This window comes from Phascolarctos cinereus, unplaced genomic scaffold (genome assembly GCF_003287225.1).
Source record: "Phascolarctos cinereus isolate Bilbo 61053 unplaced genomic scaffold, phaCin_HiC Scaffold_9;HRSCAF=440, whole genome shotgun sequence".
Classification (NCBI taxonomy): domain Eukaryota; kingdom Metazoa; phylum Chordata; class Mammalia; order Diprotodontia; family Phascolarctidae; genus Phascolarctos; species Phascolarctos cinereus.
The window spans coordinates 241,271,517-241,291,861 of NW_027556402.1; the positions used below are offsets into that span (position 1 = coordinate 241,271,517).

Sequence of the window (20,345 nt, forward strand, 5' to 3'; positions counted from 1 at the left end):
ATATGCAAAACACCGAGTCCCCAGATAACCCACTTTTCCCACTGTCACTGTCTTTGTCCAGCAGCCTGCTTGTGTTCTGGGAGACTGTCCACTCCTGAGAAGTGTTATGAATGAAAATGGGGATGATAAGGCAGCTTATGGCTGTGTCAAGAGTCTAGCCTATTTGAATAATTATTCGAGACCATAAAACGCTTTGCGAGTATAAAGGACTATGCAAATATTTATGACTGTTATCCATTACTAAGACTGCTGAATGAATAATGTGTAGTTTAAAATGTCAGTGCCATTAACATGAAAAGACATCTGTCAGTAATGGCTCCAAAGCAACCCCGGAACATTTCCCCCTGAGAAAAAAGAATCTCTTGAATTTATTGTGGGAAAGAGGAGGAGGAGGAGGAGGGTGGAGCTGGAGTTCTTGCTTGTCTAGCTAAGGAAGTCCATTATATAATATGATCACCATCTTGCTCCTCTCAAACTCCATTAGGGATGGCCCATCCCCATTCTTCTCTCCTCGGTTTTGATCCCATAGTCAGCTGCACAGTAATAGATGAAGTGACAGGGATGGTATCTTGATTGTCTCCAGCTGCCAGGACTAAGTCAAGGGCAGGGAGCCCTGCGTGTAGCAGCAGCACTCATTCAAGGCTATGGGATGGTCTGAAATCCAGGGCCTCGATGTTGCTATTCAGTCAGCCTAGTATATAACATTTCTGTGACTAAGTGTCGCTAAAGTCTAGTTCCTTTGGGCAGGGAACTTGGGTTGGAACATTTTCCACTGGTTAGAAGACCCTTTGTTTTTCGACCTTTCCTGTCCCATCCATGATCAAAATGGAGATAATCATCCTTATGCCACTTTTCTCACAGGATTTTCTTGAGAAAAAGCTCTTGGTAAACTAGAATTCATCTTAGAAATGTTGGCTGTTGGCAAAGCTAGGGCTGGAACTGAGTTCTCTGTCTCCACATTGAATGCCCTTCTCACTCTGCCCTGCTGTTTCTTTGTACCTCATCACTTCCATCAACAGTCTTGCTGCTTCCCTGGAAAACATTCTGTTGCAGAAAACCTAGGAGTTGGTCTGGACAAAAGGGCTCTGGCCATAACCTGGGAGCTGCTTTGGATTGGCAGTTGTCTAATCTAGAGAAAAGAAAGAGGAAACTCTCATCCTATACCCCACCCCCAATGGCATTGGGGACTATGTGGGCAATGGGCCATGAAATAAACCAGCAGAAACCCAGGGCTCACTGGTATGGAGGAGAATGGTCTCCTAGTTGCAGAGTACAGCAAAAGCATCCGTAGTGTTCAATCTGAGGAGATATCTGACCTGGCGTTAATTGTCTGCAGCTTGTCTTCTTCTGACTGTGAGTGAAGGGCATGGTGCTCATGAGGCCAAGGTTGCAGACTGAAGCCCTGTTAGATAGTGAGTTATCGTCACACAGAGGCAAACACTGTTCCACAGCCATAGCCAGGCATCTCATAAATAGCCTGTTGGTCACAACATAGAATGGGGCAAGAGAAGAAGAGGGACTATGGAGAAATTCATCTCTATTTCTGGAGGAGCCATTCAAGATGTGTAGGGTCAGTAATGTCATCATCATTATTCATGTCCTGCCTGTGTGACCTTGGCCAGGTACCTTATCTTTGTCCACTTTATTCTTCATCTTTAAAATGAGAGTTAGACTTGATGATAGCTGTAAGAGCTTGTCTTTGTTTCTTGATTCTGGGATCTGTACCAAATAGCTTAATTCTCTACTTAGAAAGGCAGCTAAGTTTAACAACATAGGATTATGATCTTATACTAGAAAACTTTGTGTCTTTCCAATAGCTTTTACCATATACAGAGTTGAACTTATTCTTCAAAAGAGAGGAGAGTAAAAATCATTAATGAAGACTGAGGCTTTATACCTATTACCTAAAATCAGAGCCAGCAAAAAGCATGAGAAAGAAGAGAATGCAATAGAAGAGGATGAAGGCAACACCTCTGTTTTCCATGCTCTGAGGACATGCATTTTAATGGAAGAATTACAAAGAAGGATTAAACAATTGTTCATAGACTTATACGATTTAAAAGGCAGAAAGAACTTTAGAGATCATCTAGCCAAAACCTCTGATTCAGAAATTAAATCCAACACTAACCAGAAGGAAAAAAAAATTGTTATGCTCCCAAAATCCAGCCTGGAAGGAGAAATTAATTCTCTGATTACTTCAAGCAGATAAAAGGAGAAAAAGGATTTCTCACAGGTACTACATTAATTCCCAGAATGAATGAAACAAGAGTTTAAATGATATAAAAGCTCTGGAAGAAAGAATTGGAAGGAGAATAAATAGTTTACAAGAGAAAGTAGTAAATCAAAACCAAGTAATGGGCTCCCTGAAAACTAGAATTAAACAAAGAGAAATAAGTGTCTCTGTGAGATAGGAAGAAATATTAGAATAAACTCAAAAGATTTTAAAAATTGAAGAGAATATCAGCTGACATAAACAATAGCAACCACAAAACAAGTGACCCTGAAAATAGGTCACAGCAAGATAATGTAACCATGATTTTTGACCCATGATGGAAAATGCTGTCCACATCCAGAGAAAGAACCTATGGAGTCTGAATGCAGATAGAAGCATACTATTATTTCTCTCTCTCTCTCTCTCTCTCTCTCTCTCTCTCTCTCTCTCTCTCTGTCATTCTTTTTCTTTGTTTCTTCTTTCTTGTGGTTTCCCTCTTTAGTTCTAATTCTTCTTTACAGCATGACTAATGTGGAAATTTTTTTTAAAAAAAATAAGATTTTTAAAAAGTCCTGACACTGTATTTCAAAAAATCACAAATAAAAATTGCCTGCTGCCCAGATCTACTAGAACAAGTGGGAAAAGTGAAGATCAAAATAATCTGCCAATGACCTCCTTAAATTCAAAAGTAAAAGTCCCAGGAATGTCTTAGCCAAAATCTAGACCTTCCACATCAAATTTGTAAAAATACTGCATGCATCCAGGAAGGAGGAATCACAGTCAGGATTGTACAAGACCTGTCACTTCCTATGAAAACTAGAGGAGATCTTGGAATACAATACCAAATGACAAGAAATACAGGCTTACAATCAAGAATAGCTTATCCTGCAAAGTTGAATATAATCATATTGGGAGGGAGGATGGGGGATGGGGAGTAACTTAATTTTTTTTTTATTTTTATTTTCAGTTTGAAATTCCTCCCCCCCCACACCCATTAAGAAAACAAACAAAAAAAAATAATGCCCATTATAATATGAAATCGTGCAAAATGTATTTCCTCATAAGCTATTTTGAAAAAAAAAAAGCAAGAAAAATAAAATGAAAAAAATATGCTTCAGCCTGCACTCAGAGTTCATCAGTTCTCTCTCTGCTGTTGGATAGCATTTTTCATCATGAGTCCTTTGGAATTGTTGTAGATCATTGTGTTGATCAGAGTAACTAAGTCTTTCACAGTTGATTGTTGTTAAAATTTTGCTGTATTATATACTCCTGTTCTCCTAGTTCTGCTCATTTCACTTTGCATCAGCTCATGTAAGTCTTCCCAGATTTTTCTGAAACCATCTTCTTCATCATTTCTTATAGTATTATAATTCCATTCCAGACATATACAATAACTTATTCACCCATTCCTCAATTGATGAGCATCCCCTCAATTTTCAATTCTTTGCCACCATAAAAAGAGCTGCTGTAAATATTTCTACATATAATTCCTTTTCCTTTTTCTTTGATCTCTTTGGGATACTAACCTAGTAGTGGTATTGCTTATACAAAGGGTATGCACAGTTTTATAGCTCTTTGGGCATAGTTTAAAATTGTTCTCCAGAATGGTTGGACCAGTTGGAAATAAATCTTTAATGCAAAGAAAACTTTCAAAAATTTATGTTGAAAAGGCCAGAGCTGAGTAGGAACTTTGAAATATAAGCACAAGAATAAAGAGGAACCTAGAAAGAGAAATTTATTCTAGCAATTGGAAGGAGAGATATGATATTATTATGTGTTGTTACCATTCTAATAGGGAACGGAAAAAAAATAAGTGTCCTTTCAAAACCTTAATGTTTTCAAAGGAGATTAAATAATAAGAAACAAAAGATTCAGAGGCGGAGTGTGTCTTTTCCGAAGGTTGTTTGAGAATAAAGAGAAGAGAGTAAAAGGAACACACTCATGAATAAAGAAGGAAGAAGCAGGTGGAATTTAATTAGGGCAAATAAGGATATAAATATGGAGGAAAGGAGAGAACAAGCATCAGATGAACCTCACTTGTATTTGAAGTGGACAAAGTAGAGTTAAACACACACACACACACACACACACACACACACATCCCAACACTCTGATGTACAAATACATCAAACTCAACTACGGAATGGGCAGGGATGAAGGAGGGCTTAAGAGGGAGAAAATAGCCACAAGCAAAATAAACTTCCTGATCCTGAAGTGTGGGAATTAAAAAGGGAGAAAAAGGGAAAGAACTAGAATCTTAAAGGGGTGCCTGTAAACAGGGGGATGGCTGAATAAATTGTGAAATGTGAATGTAATGGAATATTGATTATTGTGCCAAAAGGAGACAAGAAGTTATTTCAGAGAATTTCAGAGAATCCTGGGCAGTGTAAACTGATGCAGTGGTATGAGCAGAACCTGGAGAACAATTATACAAGGATAACAACTTTGTAAAGAAAAACATCTCTGAAAGACTGATCAATGTAATGACCAGCCATGTCTCCAGAGGACCTATCATAAAGCAGAGGCTCCTGACAGAGGTGATACTCTCAAGGTGTAGAGACATACATTTTTGGACATATCCACTGTATGGATTAATTTTGTTTGACTGTGTTTATTCGTTACAAGGGTTTTTGTTTGTTTTACTTCCTTTATTTTAATGGGGATGGGGAAAGGGGTGAGAAGAGATATCTATAGTGACACCAAAAGAAAGAAGAAAAAGAAAGAGGACCATTGAAACATTTTTTTAAATGAATAGGCAAGAATAAGAGGAAATTCAGAAGTGCAAACAAGGAGCACGATTTTGAAAGTAACATGTAGAATGTATTAAAAAAAAATTGAATCCTGATAAAAACAAAAATGGAAATCCTGAAAATCAAAGGAGAAATAAATAAAATTGAAAGTAAAAAAAATTAACTAATAAATTAAAGTAGGAGCTAATTTTATGAAAAAAACCCCAATAAAATAGATAAACCATTGGCTAATTTCATTTAAAAAAAAACAAAAACAAATTACCAGTATCAAAAGGATGAATGCACCACCAATGAAGATGAAATTAAAGGAAGTATAAGGCATTATTTTACCCAATTATATGCCAGTAAAACTGACTTATGACATTGAAATGGGTACATATTTACAAAAATATTAATATAATAGATTAACAAAAGAAGAAGAATACTTAAATAACCCTATCTTAGAAAAAAGAAATTGATCAAGATATTAATGAGCTCCCTATGAAAAAAATCCCCAGGACCAGATGTATTTACAAGTTAATTCTACCAAACATTTAAGGAACAATTAATCCCAATACTATATAAACTATTTGAAAAAATAAGTAAAGAAAAAGTCCTACCAAATTCCTTTTATGACACAAATGTAGTTTTGATACCTAAACCTGGGAGAGCAAAAACAGAGAAAACCATAGACCAATTTCCTTAATGAATATTGATGCAAAAAATTTAAATAAAATGCAAGAAAAGAGATTACAGCAATATATCACAAAGATCATACACTATGGCAGGTGAGATTTATACCAGGAAGGCAGGACTGGTTCAATATTAGGAAAACCATCAACATAATTGATCATATAAATAATAAAAACAAAAATCATATGATTATATCAGTAGATGTAGAAAAAGCCTTTGACAAAATATAACACCCATTCCTATTAAAAACACTGGAAAGCATAGAAATCAATGGAGCCTTTCTTTAAATGATAAGTAGTATCAACGACTCTGAGGTACTGCTTCATACCTATCAGACTAGCTAACATGACAGAAAAAGAAAATGACAGATGTTGGAGGGGATATGGAAAAAATGTGGATACTAATGCACTATTGGTGGAGTTGTAAACTAGTCCAACCATTCTGGAGAACAATTTGGATATGTGCCTAAAGGACTATAAAACTGCATACCCTTTAACCTAGTAATACTGGATCTGTATCCCAAAGAGGTCAAAGAAAAGGGGAAAGGATCTATCTGTACAAAAATATTTGTAGCATCTTTTTTTGTGGTGGCAAAGAATTGGAAACTGAGGAGATGCCCACCAACTGAGGAATGGCTGAACAAATTGTAGTATGTGATTGTGATGGAATACAATTGTGCTATAAGAAATGATGAGCAGGATGGTTTCAGAAAAACCTTGCAAGACTTATATGAACTGATGCAAAGTAAAGTGAACAGAACCAGGGGAACATTGGTCACAGTCACAGCAATGTTGTAAGGATGATCAACTATGAAAGACTTAGCTACTCTGATCAAGACAATGACAGTTTCTAACGACTCATGATGTAAAATGCTATCTGCCTCCAGAAAGAGAACTGCTGAACTCTGCGTGCAGATTGATGCATACTTTTAAATTTTTTCTCTATTTTTCTTTTTCATCTGTGTTTTCTTTTGCAACATGGCTAATATGGGAAAATGTTTTGCATGATATCACATAGTTAATCAATATCAAATCGCTTACCTTCTCAAGGTGGGGAGGGACAGGTGGGAGGAAGAGAATTTGGAACTCAAAATGTTAAAACAAATGAATGTCAAAAATGTTTACCGGTAATTTGGAAATATTTAATGAAATAAATAAAATAAACATTTTTGAAAGCAAATGTTATGAAATTTAAGGTTGCATACGCAATTCTCTTTGTAAAAATGGCAATGCTATTTTTGTATGTTTAAGTTCATGGTGATAAAATTTAAAAGTTAGTGATGGAGTTGGGATTAGAATCCAGGCGTTTTGACTATATGGCCAATACTTTCCAGATATATTCCTCAAACGTTATGCTCCCAATAGGGCATAGGGACTAAGAAAGAATGGGCATGTACTTAGAAAAAATGAAGGTGGTTTTTCAAGTTGACAGATATTTAGATTCAATCAATATATTTTCTTCTTCGTTGGTCCAATTATCCATTAATGTGATTTCATTAACTATAGCTCCAATAATTTGCTAAGTGTTATAGAGTTAGATTCATAGATTTGACCCAGAAGAGATGCTAAAAGTTTTTGCTGAAGAAACCAGGACCCTATTTCTGCCTTCTGATCTTAGATGAGCACGAGTATCCTTTACAAAGATCTTCCAGCAGTCTCACCACCTGCAGTCTTATTTACTTAGGGAGAATAGGTTCTATACCTGAATATGAAGATTTCTGCCAATCTCGATCAGTATCTGTTTTGGGACCCTTTCTTTGGCCTTTGCCAGCAGTTCATACAGGGAAATGATCAGTCATGTGTCTTCCTTCTCAGGTCTGGCGTGAGTTTCCTGATAGACTGGTGGGATACCCCGGCCGCCTGCACCTCTGGGACCATGAGATGAGCAAGTGGAAGTATGAGTCAGAGTGGACCAATGAAGTATCGATGGTGCTCACGGGAGTAGCCTTTTACCACAAGGTGATTAAGGAGGGCTGGGGAGAAGTGCTGGCAGTGAATATGAAGAACCGTTTTCTTAGGTGACCTTAATTTTCCACCGTAATTAGGTCACATTCTGCAAAGCTTGAAAAATGGAAGTGAAAATGATTTAGAAATCTCATAGCACTGGGAAGGAACTTTTAGAACAAAACCAGTCAGACGAGAAAGATTTATCCTCTTTTAGGGAGATCGTGAAGACTGCGGCATTTGGCTTTCTATAGTAAAATATATGATGGTTCCCCTCCACTTGTGCCATCGATTGTGTCTCTTTCTGCATTCCCATTTCAGTCATATTCATTCTTTCTGTCTTTTCTCTCTGTTTATCCCTCTCTGCCTGTTTCCCTCTTTCCATCTTCCTCCTCCCCTCCCTCCCTCTCCTGCATACTCTTTTCTGTTACTTGGAAACATGCATAGATCTCTACCATCTTTAAACACCCTTGACTCTTTCCTCTCAGTCAGGAGCCTACATCTACAGCCTCTCTTTCATGTGTCCCCTTCTCCTCCTTCACCAGCCTCCTTAGCTTTCCTTTGAGCATTTTACCAATTTCCATTTTCTCCATCTCTCTGACATGCTCCAAGCAGCTGCCAAAGCAATCTTTCTTAAGCTCAAGTCTGACCCTGTCACTCCCTGGTGCCTTTTGGAAAAATTAGAAACTCTCAGGCGGTATTTAAGGTCTTCCGCAATCTGGCTCCAACCTAATTTTTCCAGCCTTATTTCATGCTACTCTCTTTCATGCATTCTACTCCTAGCAAGCTGTTCCCTGAACTTGATTCCCTCGCCTGTCTCTGTGCATTTGTACTAGCCATCTGATATGCCTAGAATGCACCACTTTTTCATTTCCAACTCTTAGAATCTCTCTTCAAGACTCAAGTCTTTAAAAACTAACCTGATTCTCTAGCTTTGAGTACTCCCTATTATTTCAAATGTGAGTTCCTCAAGAACAGAGACTGTAATATGTGTCTTTGTATTCCTAGCACCTAGTGGGCACATAATACATTTTAAAAATTACATTGAATTTTTCAAGTATTCCCTTTTAAGCAAGAGATATGAGCATCAGATAGTTTTTTTTTTTCAACTGAAATAGAAGGATATTGGAGTAAGGTAGAAACAATATTTGTTCAGTTGTTTTCAGTCATGAAAACTCTTTGTGACCCCATTTAGGGTTTTCTTAGCAAAGACACTAAAATGGTTTGCCATTTCCTTCTCTAGCTCATTTGACAGATGAGGAAATTGAGGCGAACAGGGTTAAGTGCCTTGCCCAAGGTCACACAGCTAATAAGTGTCTGAGGCCAGATTTGAACTCAGGAAGGTAAGTCTTCCTGAATCCAGGTGCAACACTCTATCCACTATGCCATCTAGCCACCCATAGAAACAATATGGAAATATTTACATCATATCTGCTGACCGTATTTGTTATACATATTATGTATTAGATATGAATGGCACTTGGATGGTTCAGAGCACTTTTTTCCCCATCTAGATCAGAAGTTGGCAAACTATGGCAAAAGCCCTTGAGCTAAGATTGGTGTTTACATTTTTAAATAATTTTTTAAAAAACCCAAACATTCTTACTTTGTAGTGCAAAAGTAGGTAACTGGCTGGATTTAGCCTTTCCCGACCTCAATCTAAACCATTGACATAAGCCCAGATACTGGGCTTTGTCAAGTAGGGTCTATGCTTACCATATTCTTAGGTTGCTTGTAACTCTATATAATGGGAGCAGAATTTGAACTAATACAAGATCTCTTGTCTTCCTCTCTTCTTCCAGTATTTTAATTACCTGTACACCTACAAAATGCCTGGAGACATCAAGAACTGGGTGGATGCTCACATGAACTGCGAAGATATTGCCATGAACTTCCTGGTGGCCAATGTTACAGGGAAAGCTGTCATTAAGGTGGGATTCTTACAATCGTGGAATTTTAGAGCTGAAAAAGGACTTGTACAAATATGTATTTCCTATCTATTCAGGGTCTTACTTTATGTGTGCTTTACAGTATAGTGCCTTAGAGACCATATAATTCTCTGTATATCTGCTCCTAACATCTCTATGAGATGGATACAACAGACATTATCTCTAGTTTGCAGATAAGGAGATTGAGGTCAAGATAGGCAAGCTCTAGCTTACCAGCTATTTCACACACTTGACAGGCCATATCCCATGCCCATGTCACCCTCTTCATTCCTGACTCTTGGAAGTTCTAACTTCCTGCTGAACTCAGCTCTGGTACTGAATCAAAGCTTCCTGATCTGCCCTCTTATTGCCGTTCTGTCTTTCATGAAATTGTTTGTTTCCCCTTCTGCCTCCATAGAATGTTAACTCCCTGAGGGCCAGAACTACTTTTTTACTGACTCAGTGCTGTGGCTGAGGGGACAGAGTGATAGGCTTTGGAGGAGCTGGGTTCAAATGCCACCCCTGCTATTTACTGATCTTGCTACCTTTAGAAGGTCGCTGAATCGGTCCCTCTGGCAGCTCCTTAGGACTCGTCTCCTAAGTCCTAGACTCTCACCCAAGAGTGCCCCATGCTGATGAAATCACTGGTCCTTCCTCTAGGCCCTTCCCGTTCTAGGTATCTAGTCTATGTTTGTTGAATTAAACTGGCTGAGGGTGACTCACATCCAGGTCTGCTGACTCTTGGCCTAGACCTCCTTTGTTCTCCTGTGGTGTCTTTCACTGCCTGAAGCTGACAGTGGGCAAGGCCTCCAGGAGGGAGCTCCATGCAGAGTCAGGAGGTGATATGTAGGATGAGAGATGAAGAACCTCATTTGGATCTTTTTAATCCCGTGGTGTGATGTCCGTTGTAGAAACGCACAGCATCCTTCCTGAGGTCAGCATCCAGGGGAGTCTGTGCTGCAGAGAGAGGCAGAAGGGGAAAACCCTGAGGTCCCTGGGGCCTACCCAGCTCCTGCCTGCCCTGTCCATCTCAGAGTGGACAAGGAGCTAATTGGGAGAATGTTGGGGGGGGCAGGGTTCATTTGGAGCTCTCGACATGCATTTGTACATTTTAAACTTGTGATAGCTGCTCTGGACACTCCTTTCAAAGACTGAAAGTGGAGGATGATTAGATGCTCCACCCCACTCTGTGTGCTTCTGGCCAGGACAGCCCTGGCAGGTTTCCTAGGAAAACCCTCTTCGAAGATAAAGGCAAGAGAGAGTGGTGGGACTTGGACTGTGGGGGAGGGGAGAGAATGAATATAAGGGTTTCTTCTGAAATAAGGGCCTGCCTAGTAACCTGGCACTGGCCCTGCCCAGAGGCTTCTTGCAGCCTCTGCCAGGCAGCGCTGTGCTGGAAGGAGCAGAAAGACGGTCTGTTGGGGTAAGGTTACGGTGAGAGCAAGGAAGCCATATTTCATCGCCCTTATGACTGCAAGAACAAATGGTGTTTATACAGGGACCTTGGCAGTGAGAAAACAGTCATTAAACAGGAATTAAGCAGCTTGTCATCGCCACTTCTTTCCAGTTACAGAAGGCAAACCCTCCAAGCCGTTTTTATTGGGCCCTTGTGAGCTCTGCTCTTGGCCAGGCCAGATGGGATTGAATGGAGGAAGAGTGAGGTGTGTGTGTGTGTGTATGTGTGTGTGTGTGTTCATGTGCACACGTGTGTATGTGTGGAGCGCAGGAGAGGTTCAGCTTACAATGCAGAGGCACTTTGAATAGCATGGCAGGTGTGCAGTGAGCATTCCCAGTACTGACAGTGTGGTCTTTTTCTTGTGTCCCTGCCCCCAGGTGACTCCACGTAAAAAGTTCAAATGTCCTGAGTGCACAGCCATCGATGGGCTCTCCCTGGACCAGACGCATATGGTGGAAAGGTGAGTGAGCCCGGGCTGGAGGCTCTGCTCTGCTCTGCTCTTCTGCTGCTGGCCTATGTGTGGGACCTTCCTGAGACATTAGGATGGCAGTTGGAAGGGTCCTACTCCCTTTACTCTGTGGGAATAGGGCCTAGTTCAAGCTCAGGTCACGCAGAGAATGAATCTGGAATGTTACTTGCCAAATTCATAATGACTGGGAGGGCTCAGGAGTGTGGTCAGCCATCATCTCCAAGAGCCAGAGTCTCCATATTGACTAAGTAGTTAACCATCCTCAGTCTCTGATAATTGGAAACTGGCTCCCTTTTTAAGAGCAGTGTGTCTGTGTTATAGTGCAAATTTGAATGGTCAGAATTAAAAGCAAAGCAACCAGGAAACAAATGACCTTTGCCAGCACTGCTGAGCTACCAGCCAAGATGAGGAACAGATTGAAAGCTCCTTTAAATTCTTAGAGGAAAGGCACTGGGGGTATCCATAATATTCATGTTCTGACTCCCAGTCGATCATTACTTTATTCATTGTGCCTTGCCTGAGTGCCTGCCACGTCTAGAGCATTATACCAGGTCTTAATAAATGCAAAAGAGAGAGAGGACATGGTGTTGCCCTCAGAGAGCGTATTGTTCAGCACGGGCGCCCTCAGTGCTCGTGAGAATCTTCTAGGTTCTCAATCTCTTCAGCACCAGGCATACAGGGACCATGTCAGTTCATTTCCATTCAGCACACATGGGCAGATAGAAAATGTAGGTAACACATGGTCTCTGCTCTCAGCAAGTGGTGACACAAACAATCAGCTCATTTCTCAACTCGTTTTCAGCATCTCCACACAAAGCGCTTGCTTGGCCCAGCGTGTCAGGGATTGCTGACCGCTAACTAAATACATAGGTTGGAAGAGAGAAAGAAAACTGTGATATAAGCCATTTCTAGGTCAGGTAGTGGGGCAGTCTAGCCCAGTGGGTGCAGTAAGGGTAGAAGCCAGGGAGACCCAGCTCCAGGGCCAAGCTCAGGCAAGCTCTTGGAGGGCCCTCCATGCCCCAGATAACTTTGTCAGTGCCTAGCACATAGTAGGTGTTTACTGATTTGGTGACTAGGAGTTGTACAGAAGGTGCCAGCCTGCACTGGTGAAGAGAAGCTTCCCACACAAGTGAAATTCAAGATTTAGTATGTACACATCCCCTCTCCCTGCATGAACTAAGGGGCTTCCATAGACAGTCTCCTTTACCATAGTCTTTAAATGTTCCCCTTGCAAAAATGAGTTGCAGCACTCATCAATCATGGCATGTTCAAGATACACGAAACAGTAGGAATCTAAAGATAACTCATAGGGTGTGTGTGAGTCCTTACTAAAGACGCTGTAGTTCTGGAAGATCCTTTGTTCTGAAGTTTGAGATGACAGGACTGGGGTCCAAGAGCACCAGCTGGGCGGGGCTGGCCCAGCACCCTGGCTCAGAACTTCCCTGTGGGCTCCAGCCAACACATTTGTCCCCAGACGGCTGCCAGGCAGGGTCAAAGTGTCATGACCTCGGCCAGGATTGGTTCCATTGGCACCAGATCACCCCCACAAAATGGCAGGTCTTCAGAAGGAAGCCAGAAAGTCGCTAATTAGTCACTTTCTGACTCCTTCCATGGCTCCAGAGGCAGCCCTTAGTATCACTGTGCTTGGTGGAAAAGGAGAGGCTCGTGTCAGGGATCAGGCAGAGTTATTGATGGAAGCAGTTAGTGGACCTTCTTGTCAAGGTTATCGGCAGTTATGCATGGTGACGGCCAGAATTTCCTAAGGAATTGGCAGAGTGGCCGAGGACCAGAGGGGAGCTAGGCCAACCCTCACATTTTACAGATGAGAAGATTGAGCTGCCAGAGAAATGAAGTGACTTCCCAGAGGTCACACAGGGAATACATGGCAGAACTAGACCTCAAACCCAAGACCTCAAGCTTGAACATCAGTGTTGTTACCATTGAGCCACACTCCCTCTTAGCTCTAGTCCTCTTTCTGGGTGGACACAGGTAGAAGAAACTAGGAAACAGGTTCATCTGGCAATGGAGTAGGGAACGTTATCATGCAACGAGGGCAAGTGCCTTCTCAAAGGTGGGCCATAGGGAAGAAAAGAGAAAACATTCCTCAGATTCAGGGCAGTCAAAGGGCCCTCATGGAGGAATGAGCAGACCAGAAGCTCCTGTGGCTTTTTGTGTGGACCTTGCAGCCCTGATGTTGTCAGATCCAGTTAGAGGGGAGGGTCGTCCCGAGTGATCCCCAAAGAGCTACGCCAGGTATGGAGCTACTGCCCTCCGCCAAAATGGGTCTCATTTCTCACCTTTCACTCGCCAATTTCCACGTTGCACCCAGTCAGGTTTTGCTGGCAGGAAAGTGTGATGAGGAGTGTTTGGAAACCTGAAGAGTCTGCGTGTTCGATCATTTTAAGCCAAAGGCACAGCTAAAAAAATAGTATTTTGACTAGAAAAGGTCTAACCAGCAATTGCTGTGGTATCAGAGGCCCAGATCTGCAATATTTGAGACACTGAAGGCAGTGTCTGGAGTTTGCCCTACTCCATTATACCAGTTCTCCTCAGTTTTGTCCTACTTCCCAGTTTAGTGTAGGATATAACACCCCCTCCAGGTTTCTTTTCCAGAGGCCAGTTACTACTTTCATGAATTCTAGGGTACCCTATGAGTCCATGCTTCTACTACTACTACTACTACTGCTACTAGCACTACTACTACCACTCCACTACCACTACCATTACCACCACCACTACTACTACTACTACTACTACACTACTACCACTACTACCACCACCACCATCACCACTACTACTACTACTAGTAGTACCACTACCACTAACACCACCACACCACCACCACCACCACCACTACTACCACTACTACTACTACTACTACAGCTCATAAGTTCCACTGGTGTGCTTTATATGAACAGTCAGACAAGAGACACAAAGCTCAAAGCAAAGACATTAAGATAGCATAATAAGAATAGTTGGCTACATAACATTCCTCCCATAAATCTGGGACACACTCAGTCAATAAACATTTATTAAGCACCTACTATGTACCAGGCAACTGCGCTAAGTGCTTGGGTTACAAAAAAAGGCAACAGACCATCTCTGCCCTCAAGGAGCTTATAATCTTATGCATACTCTCCCACACACAATATACACAGTAACCATGGGAAACGTGTGATACACATGGGAAAGTCATGTAGCCAAGGCAGCTCACGCCTCTGGTGTTACAGGGCCTCGTATCTCTCCTGTCCTTGTGTGTCCTCACACAGCTCTCCGCCGGCTGCAATGTCGAGGCTGCCTGGTACTCTCGGTCGAACTCCCGCTGCCTGCTTCTTTCCACAACACAACTTTGGTTGCCAGGCTAGCTCCATCCTGAGTCTGTCGGTGCTGCCAGATGTCCCGTTGCTTCAAACTGCTTGAATGGTGCCTCTATATCTATGAAATAGAGTCACAGATTTAGGGCTCCGATCTCGCTCCCTCGATTTACAGATGAGAACGCTGAGGCCCGGAGGTCAAGTGACTTACCCAGGTCACACAACTAGTAGGTGGCTGAGACAGGACTTGAATCCGGGTCTGTCCACCACACCGTGCTTGCCTGTCTGTGTACAGAGTGTATACTCCCGTGTTCCCTGGTGGATGCGTTGTTTCTTTCCAGGCAAGTAGCTCTGCTATGAGGTACCATGAGGGAGGGAGAGGAGAGAAAACCCCATCCTCCTTCCCTATCTCTTCCTCTCCCTCATCCCTGGAGTTAGGAAGACCTAAGATCAAATCCAGTCTTGGAAACTTATTATCTGTGTGACCCTGGGCAAGTCACTTAGCATCTGAGCCTCAGATTCCTGAACTGTGATATGCTGATAATAATTGCGCCTACCTCTCAGGGTTGTGGTAAGGATCAGATGAGATAATATTTGTAAAAAACTTAGCATTGTGCCTGGTGCACAGTAGGTGTATTAGATGCTTATTCCTTCCCCACCCCCATTCCTGCCCCTTTCTTTCTGGCAGAGGCACAGGATTCGCATTCCACACAGTTGCTCCCAACCTCACCTAACCAAAATTGCCTCATGCTCAAACTGTTCATCTGCCTGTTAAGGACCACTGAGGATGTGGCCATTTGGCCAAGTCGAGTTCCCCAATAATTCAGTCAAGGAACTGGTTCACATTTCATAAAGGGACGAGCCCTCCGTCTTCCCAGCGAGCGCGCCCCCCTCTTCCCAGTTAGTTTCACACTTCGCTATCTGCGCTTTCCTTTCTGAGAGGAGATCTGGGCTTGGGGCTGGAGAGTTGACCCGAGGTGGGGAGGGCAGGGCTTTGTAGACACAAAGCACCACAGTCTGGGACCAGAAGGCTTAGAGTTCTAATGGACCTTAAAGAGCATCTCATCCAACCCCTTCCTTTGCAAGGGGAGAAAGTAAATGGAGCCACCAAAGGGAAGAGGCTGGTCCCAGCTAGACAAGTGACTCCTTCTGTCTGGCAGCCAGCACTGAACAATCATCTAGTGAGCTCTTCCTGTGTGCAGGCCCTACCTTCAAGGGGCTTACATTCTAAGTGGGGAAGACAACCCATAAGGGGAGCTGAAAGAGGGGCTGGCGAGGAGCCTGGTGAGAAGAGAAGAGGTGGTTGAACTGGGCACCCTCTTTAACTGAATGTTCTGGGATTGGCCACAGGGGCTGAGGGTACTTCCAAGGCATGGAGTCTGGGGCTGAGGTCACCGTCCAGGATGAAGTTTTCTGGGGCACAAGAGAGGAATCTGAATTGCAACCTGCTGCAAGACAGTCTCCTTTGCTGGGTCTTCATTCAAGTCATGGTCCCTGGATAGGAAGTGAGATGGAATGAAATATGGCTATTTTTCACAATGTTCTGCACTGTCTTCTTAAAAAATGTGCATGGAGGAGTTTGTGACAAAACTCGGAAATGCAAAGCTTGATGAGGAAATCCTGACTCATCCTCATTTAGAGAGCTTTCCTTGCCCATCGATTGGGGTAGCTGGAATGAATGCCTGTGTTACACTTCCATCGGCCTCAGGAGCTCAGCCCTGTTGGGTCAGGGAGGAGGGTCAAGTGGCCATCACGACACAGGAGTAGCAGCTTTAGCGCAGACTGCTTTCCCAGTCCCTGCCTTGTCACTGGCCTCCCCTGTGTCCTGGGGGACATGACACTTGTCATCTAACTAGCAATTCTGTTTCTCCCCATATCCATTGCCTCAGGATTTCCGTGATCCCTTAGGTCCTGGGCTCTTGGCATCACTTGTCCAGAAATCTCTGGGAGGTTCCAGATGTCCTTATGATAATGGAGGACACCCCTCCTCCCGGTCACCCAGGCTCACAGCCTGCCATCATCCTTCACTCCTTTGCCTCCTTCCACGTGTCCAGTTACCAAGTTCCATCTTTTTAATACCTGCACACCAGCTCTCAAATATTCCCCTTCTCCACTCTGACCCAGCCACCCTCTAGTGCAGGCGCCTCTACTCTAGCATTAGCTGCTGGTGACGGTGCTGGCCTCGAGCCTCCACCCGCTCCAGTCCTTCTGCATTCAGCCACTAAATCTGACCATGGCGCCCTCCTACTCATGCAATGCCAGTGGTTCCCTGGGGTCTCTCGATGTGCCCTTCACAAGCTGACTATTTGCGGCCCTTCCAGGTTCCCCAGGTGCTTTAGGATCTAGCAGCACTGGCTTTCTGAGCATCCTGCCTCTCTGACATCTCATGTCCTGACTTTCTCCTCGTCGCCTCCTCATTCCCCTGACTTCCTTTGAGACTCAGCTCAAGCCCCGCCTTCTCCAGGAGACCTTTCCTGGCCCTGTCACCCCCCCACTGGCAGGGCCTTCCCGCTGAAATGACTTCCCACCTACTGTGTGTGGATTCTGTGCGGGCGGGGCTGTCTGCCGCCAGACGGAGCTCCATGAGAGGAGGGGCCGTCTTTGGCCTTTCTTTTCCTCCTCAGTACTCAGTGCAGTGTCTGGCACGTAGTAGGTGCTTCATAATGCAAGCCGGGATGTTACCCAGTTTCTGGCTAGACCCCCGTGCCTTCTGCTAGCGCACCTCCCGTGCAGCCTGAAACCTTCCCTGTAAAAAGAATGTGCTACCCCAGGTCACAGAGCCAGCGAGTGCTTGGCCTGGGAACAGAGCTCGGGGCCCCTGGTACCCAAGGCAGGTGTCTCGGTCCTCTGAAGGTCGCCCCAGTCTCACTGAGGCCTCGCGCTCCTGCAGTGGGATTTGGAGACCTGAAGGGAGAAGGGCACTCTCACACCTAAGCTGTGCTTGGCCGACAGGAAGCACTTCCCCGCCATCGTCAGTCTCATCCTCTCAACAATCTTTGGTCATTTGTGAGAATGCTCTTCCCGGCCCAGCAGTAGATCTGAGTGCTTGGAAACAGCCAAAGAGCTAGCTTTGTTAGAAGCTCCTCATTGCTTCTCCCTGTCTCCACGTCCAGGCCTCTCCAAGGAAGCTCCTTGTACTAGCCCTTGCTTTAGCTAATTAAGATGCCATGGTCTGACTGGAGAGGGAGCTGACCTTTCTGAGATCTAGCCTCGCCGTCCCATCTACTTCAAAGGAGGTTGTTATGGCTTGCTGGGTTTGGGGTTTCTTGTTTTGCTTTTTGGGGGTGCTGTGGAGCTCCCCCCACCCCGGGTTAGGGCCAAAGCTCTCTTCATCCCTCAACTGTCACATTCAGTTGGCATGATTGACCAAGACTGCTTGTGAAGGCTCCCCTGGAGAGTCTGACCCATTCACCTTGGAGGGGTCACCAGCAGGGCTCCAGGAGAGCAGGAAAAGGGGAGGGATCCGGCACAGGCCCAGAGTCTGCAGCCTCCCTCCCTTCTACTTCTTATGGCAAAACAGTGCAGGGCAGCTCAGAAAGGTAACACAATGCTGCAGCTGTGGCTGGCGCTCACAGCTTAAGAACACCCCGGCCTGTGGAAACTCCTTGTGTCGTGGAGCCGCATCTCCCGCCCAGCAGCCGGAGAAGCCTCACTCCCTTAGACAGCTCACAGCAGCCCTGGGACATAGGGAGGGGGGTATTTTCCCCATTTTACAGATGAGGAAGCTGAGGCTAAGGAAGAGTAAACATCTTGTCCGTGGCCCCACAGCTGCTTGTGAGCTAGCACAGGCATGGCCAGGACCAGAGGCCAGATTGCCTGACTCAAAGTTCAGTCTTCATTTCTACCATTCATCCCTTCCATTTCCTCCTGTGCAGGCTTCCTTCCTGCCTTTAAACCAAGCACAGACAAGAGTAGCTGACTCTTTCCTTTCTTCCTTTACCCTCTTTCTGACTGGCAGCCAAGGAGTTAAGAAACATCTTGGCAGCTAATCCACCTTGGTTTACTGCATGTGCTCATACGTGGCGGGAAGAATGTCTGGAATTTCAGGGGGAGGGGAAGGAAACTTTGACTTGCAAGTGTGCAAGGCTTTCTGGCAGCACTCCTGCTTTCCTCCTTCCCCTCTCCTCTCCTCTCCTCTCCTCCCCTCTCCTCTCCTCCCCTCCCTCCCCTCCCCTCTCCTCTCCTCTCCTCTCCTCTCCTCTCCTCTCCTCTCCTCTCCTCTCGTCTCGTCTCCTCTCCTCCCCTCCCCTCCCCTCCCCTCTCCTCTCCTCTTCTCTCCTCTCCTCTTTTTCTCCCTCCTTTCCTCTCCTCTTATAGCATTCCCACTGAGGAGCTGAGACCCTTACCTCTGCATGAAGCATACTGGTTAAATCCTGATCGACCCCTTCCTCAGAACAGTGGATCAGCCTTCAGATAAGAGATCTTCTTCTGTGTCCTGGCATGGTCATCTGTGCACAGGAGAAAGCATGGCACAATCTTGGACTTGGAGTCAGAAAGGCCATAGTTCTAATCCGGCCTCAGATACATCCTAGCCCTATGACCCTAGGCAAGTCATTGAACTTCTATCTGCCTCAGTCTCCTTATCTGTAAAGAGGGAACAACAAAAGCACTTACCTGCCTGGGTTCTTGTCGGGATCAAAGGAGTTGACGTGTGTAAAGGCTGTGCAAACCTATGCAAATGCTAGCTGCTGTTGTTGTTATACTGCTTATCTCTCAGCCTTCTGCTTCCCTCCTTCTACAGATCTGAATGCATCAACAAATTTGCCTCCGTCTTCGGGACCATGCCCCTCAAAGTGGTAGAGCACCGAGCTGACCCAGTCCTCTATAAAGATGACTTCCCTGAAAAATTGAAGAGCTTCCCCAACATTGGCAGCTTATGAAAGATGTGACTGCCAGAGGACCAATTAAAAAGAAGCAGGGGACTCAGGGCTCTGTGGAGCAGGGTACCTGGGCAAGGGCTCTTGAGGGGGGCTTTGGCCTCCCAAATACAGAAGATAGTAATCCCCTTTCCTTTCTCCCCCCAGAAGGCAGGCCTGGGAATCTAGACTGTATGTTGTCTGAGCTAACATGCATTATGGGCTCTGGTGAACCCATTTGAAAATGCAAAATGGAAGCCTGAGTCCATAGCATCTGTATTTGCTGCAGACTGAAATTCCAGGACCTCTGACTTGTTGTGACTGGCTGCCTGTTCTAGCCTTGGTACATTTGAGATGTTGCCTGCCTACAGTTTTTAGCTTAAGGAAATCATGGAAAAAAGCATCCCCATCTCATTTTTACTTTTTCCTAATCAGTAGGCTCTTTGGGGAAAAAACCCTGACTTGGGTTCAAATACCAAACAGCAGATCACGATTCATAGATGAGACGTTGGCTACAGCCTGGGGTTGTGGGACTTGGTTCAAGACGAGCGGCTTGGAGTCCGTTGTGTACCACGTACCATTGTTCCTTGGTCTGGCTTTTTAATATAATTAAATTTTATTTTTTACCTTTTTCTCTGGTTTGTCATTGAAGACCAGTTCTGATCAGCCATAAGGGGGCATCTTTTTCCTCTATATATGTGGATATACTTCTAGGTCTGGCTATCTTTTGTCCCTGAAAAACAAT

General features: G+C 44.2%; 1 protein-coding gene across 2 annotated transcripts in view; it reads left to right on the top strand.

Moving 5' to 3' along the window:
* EXT2 (exostosin glycosyltransferase 2) overlaps positions 1-20,231 on the top strand; it is a 195,850-nt gene extending 175,619 nt beyond the window's left edge. For both annotated transcript variants that reach the window (XM_021009725.2, XM_021009727.2), the window contains 4 exons: positions 7,449-7,592; positions 9,380-9,508; positions 11,339-11,421; positions 19,486-20,231. In XM_021009725.2, the coding sequence (XP_020865384.1) occupies positions 7,449-7,592; positions 9,380-9,508; positions 11,339-11,421; positions 19,486-19,624 (495 nt within the window). In that variant the 3' untranslated portion in view covers positions 19,625-20,231. The remainder of the gene's footprint in view (positions 1-7,448; positions 7,593-9,379; positions 9,509-11,338; positions 11,422-19,485) is intronic.
* Positions 20,232-20,345: the final 114 nt, after the last annotated feature.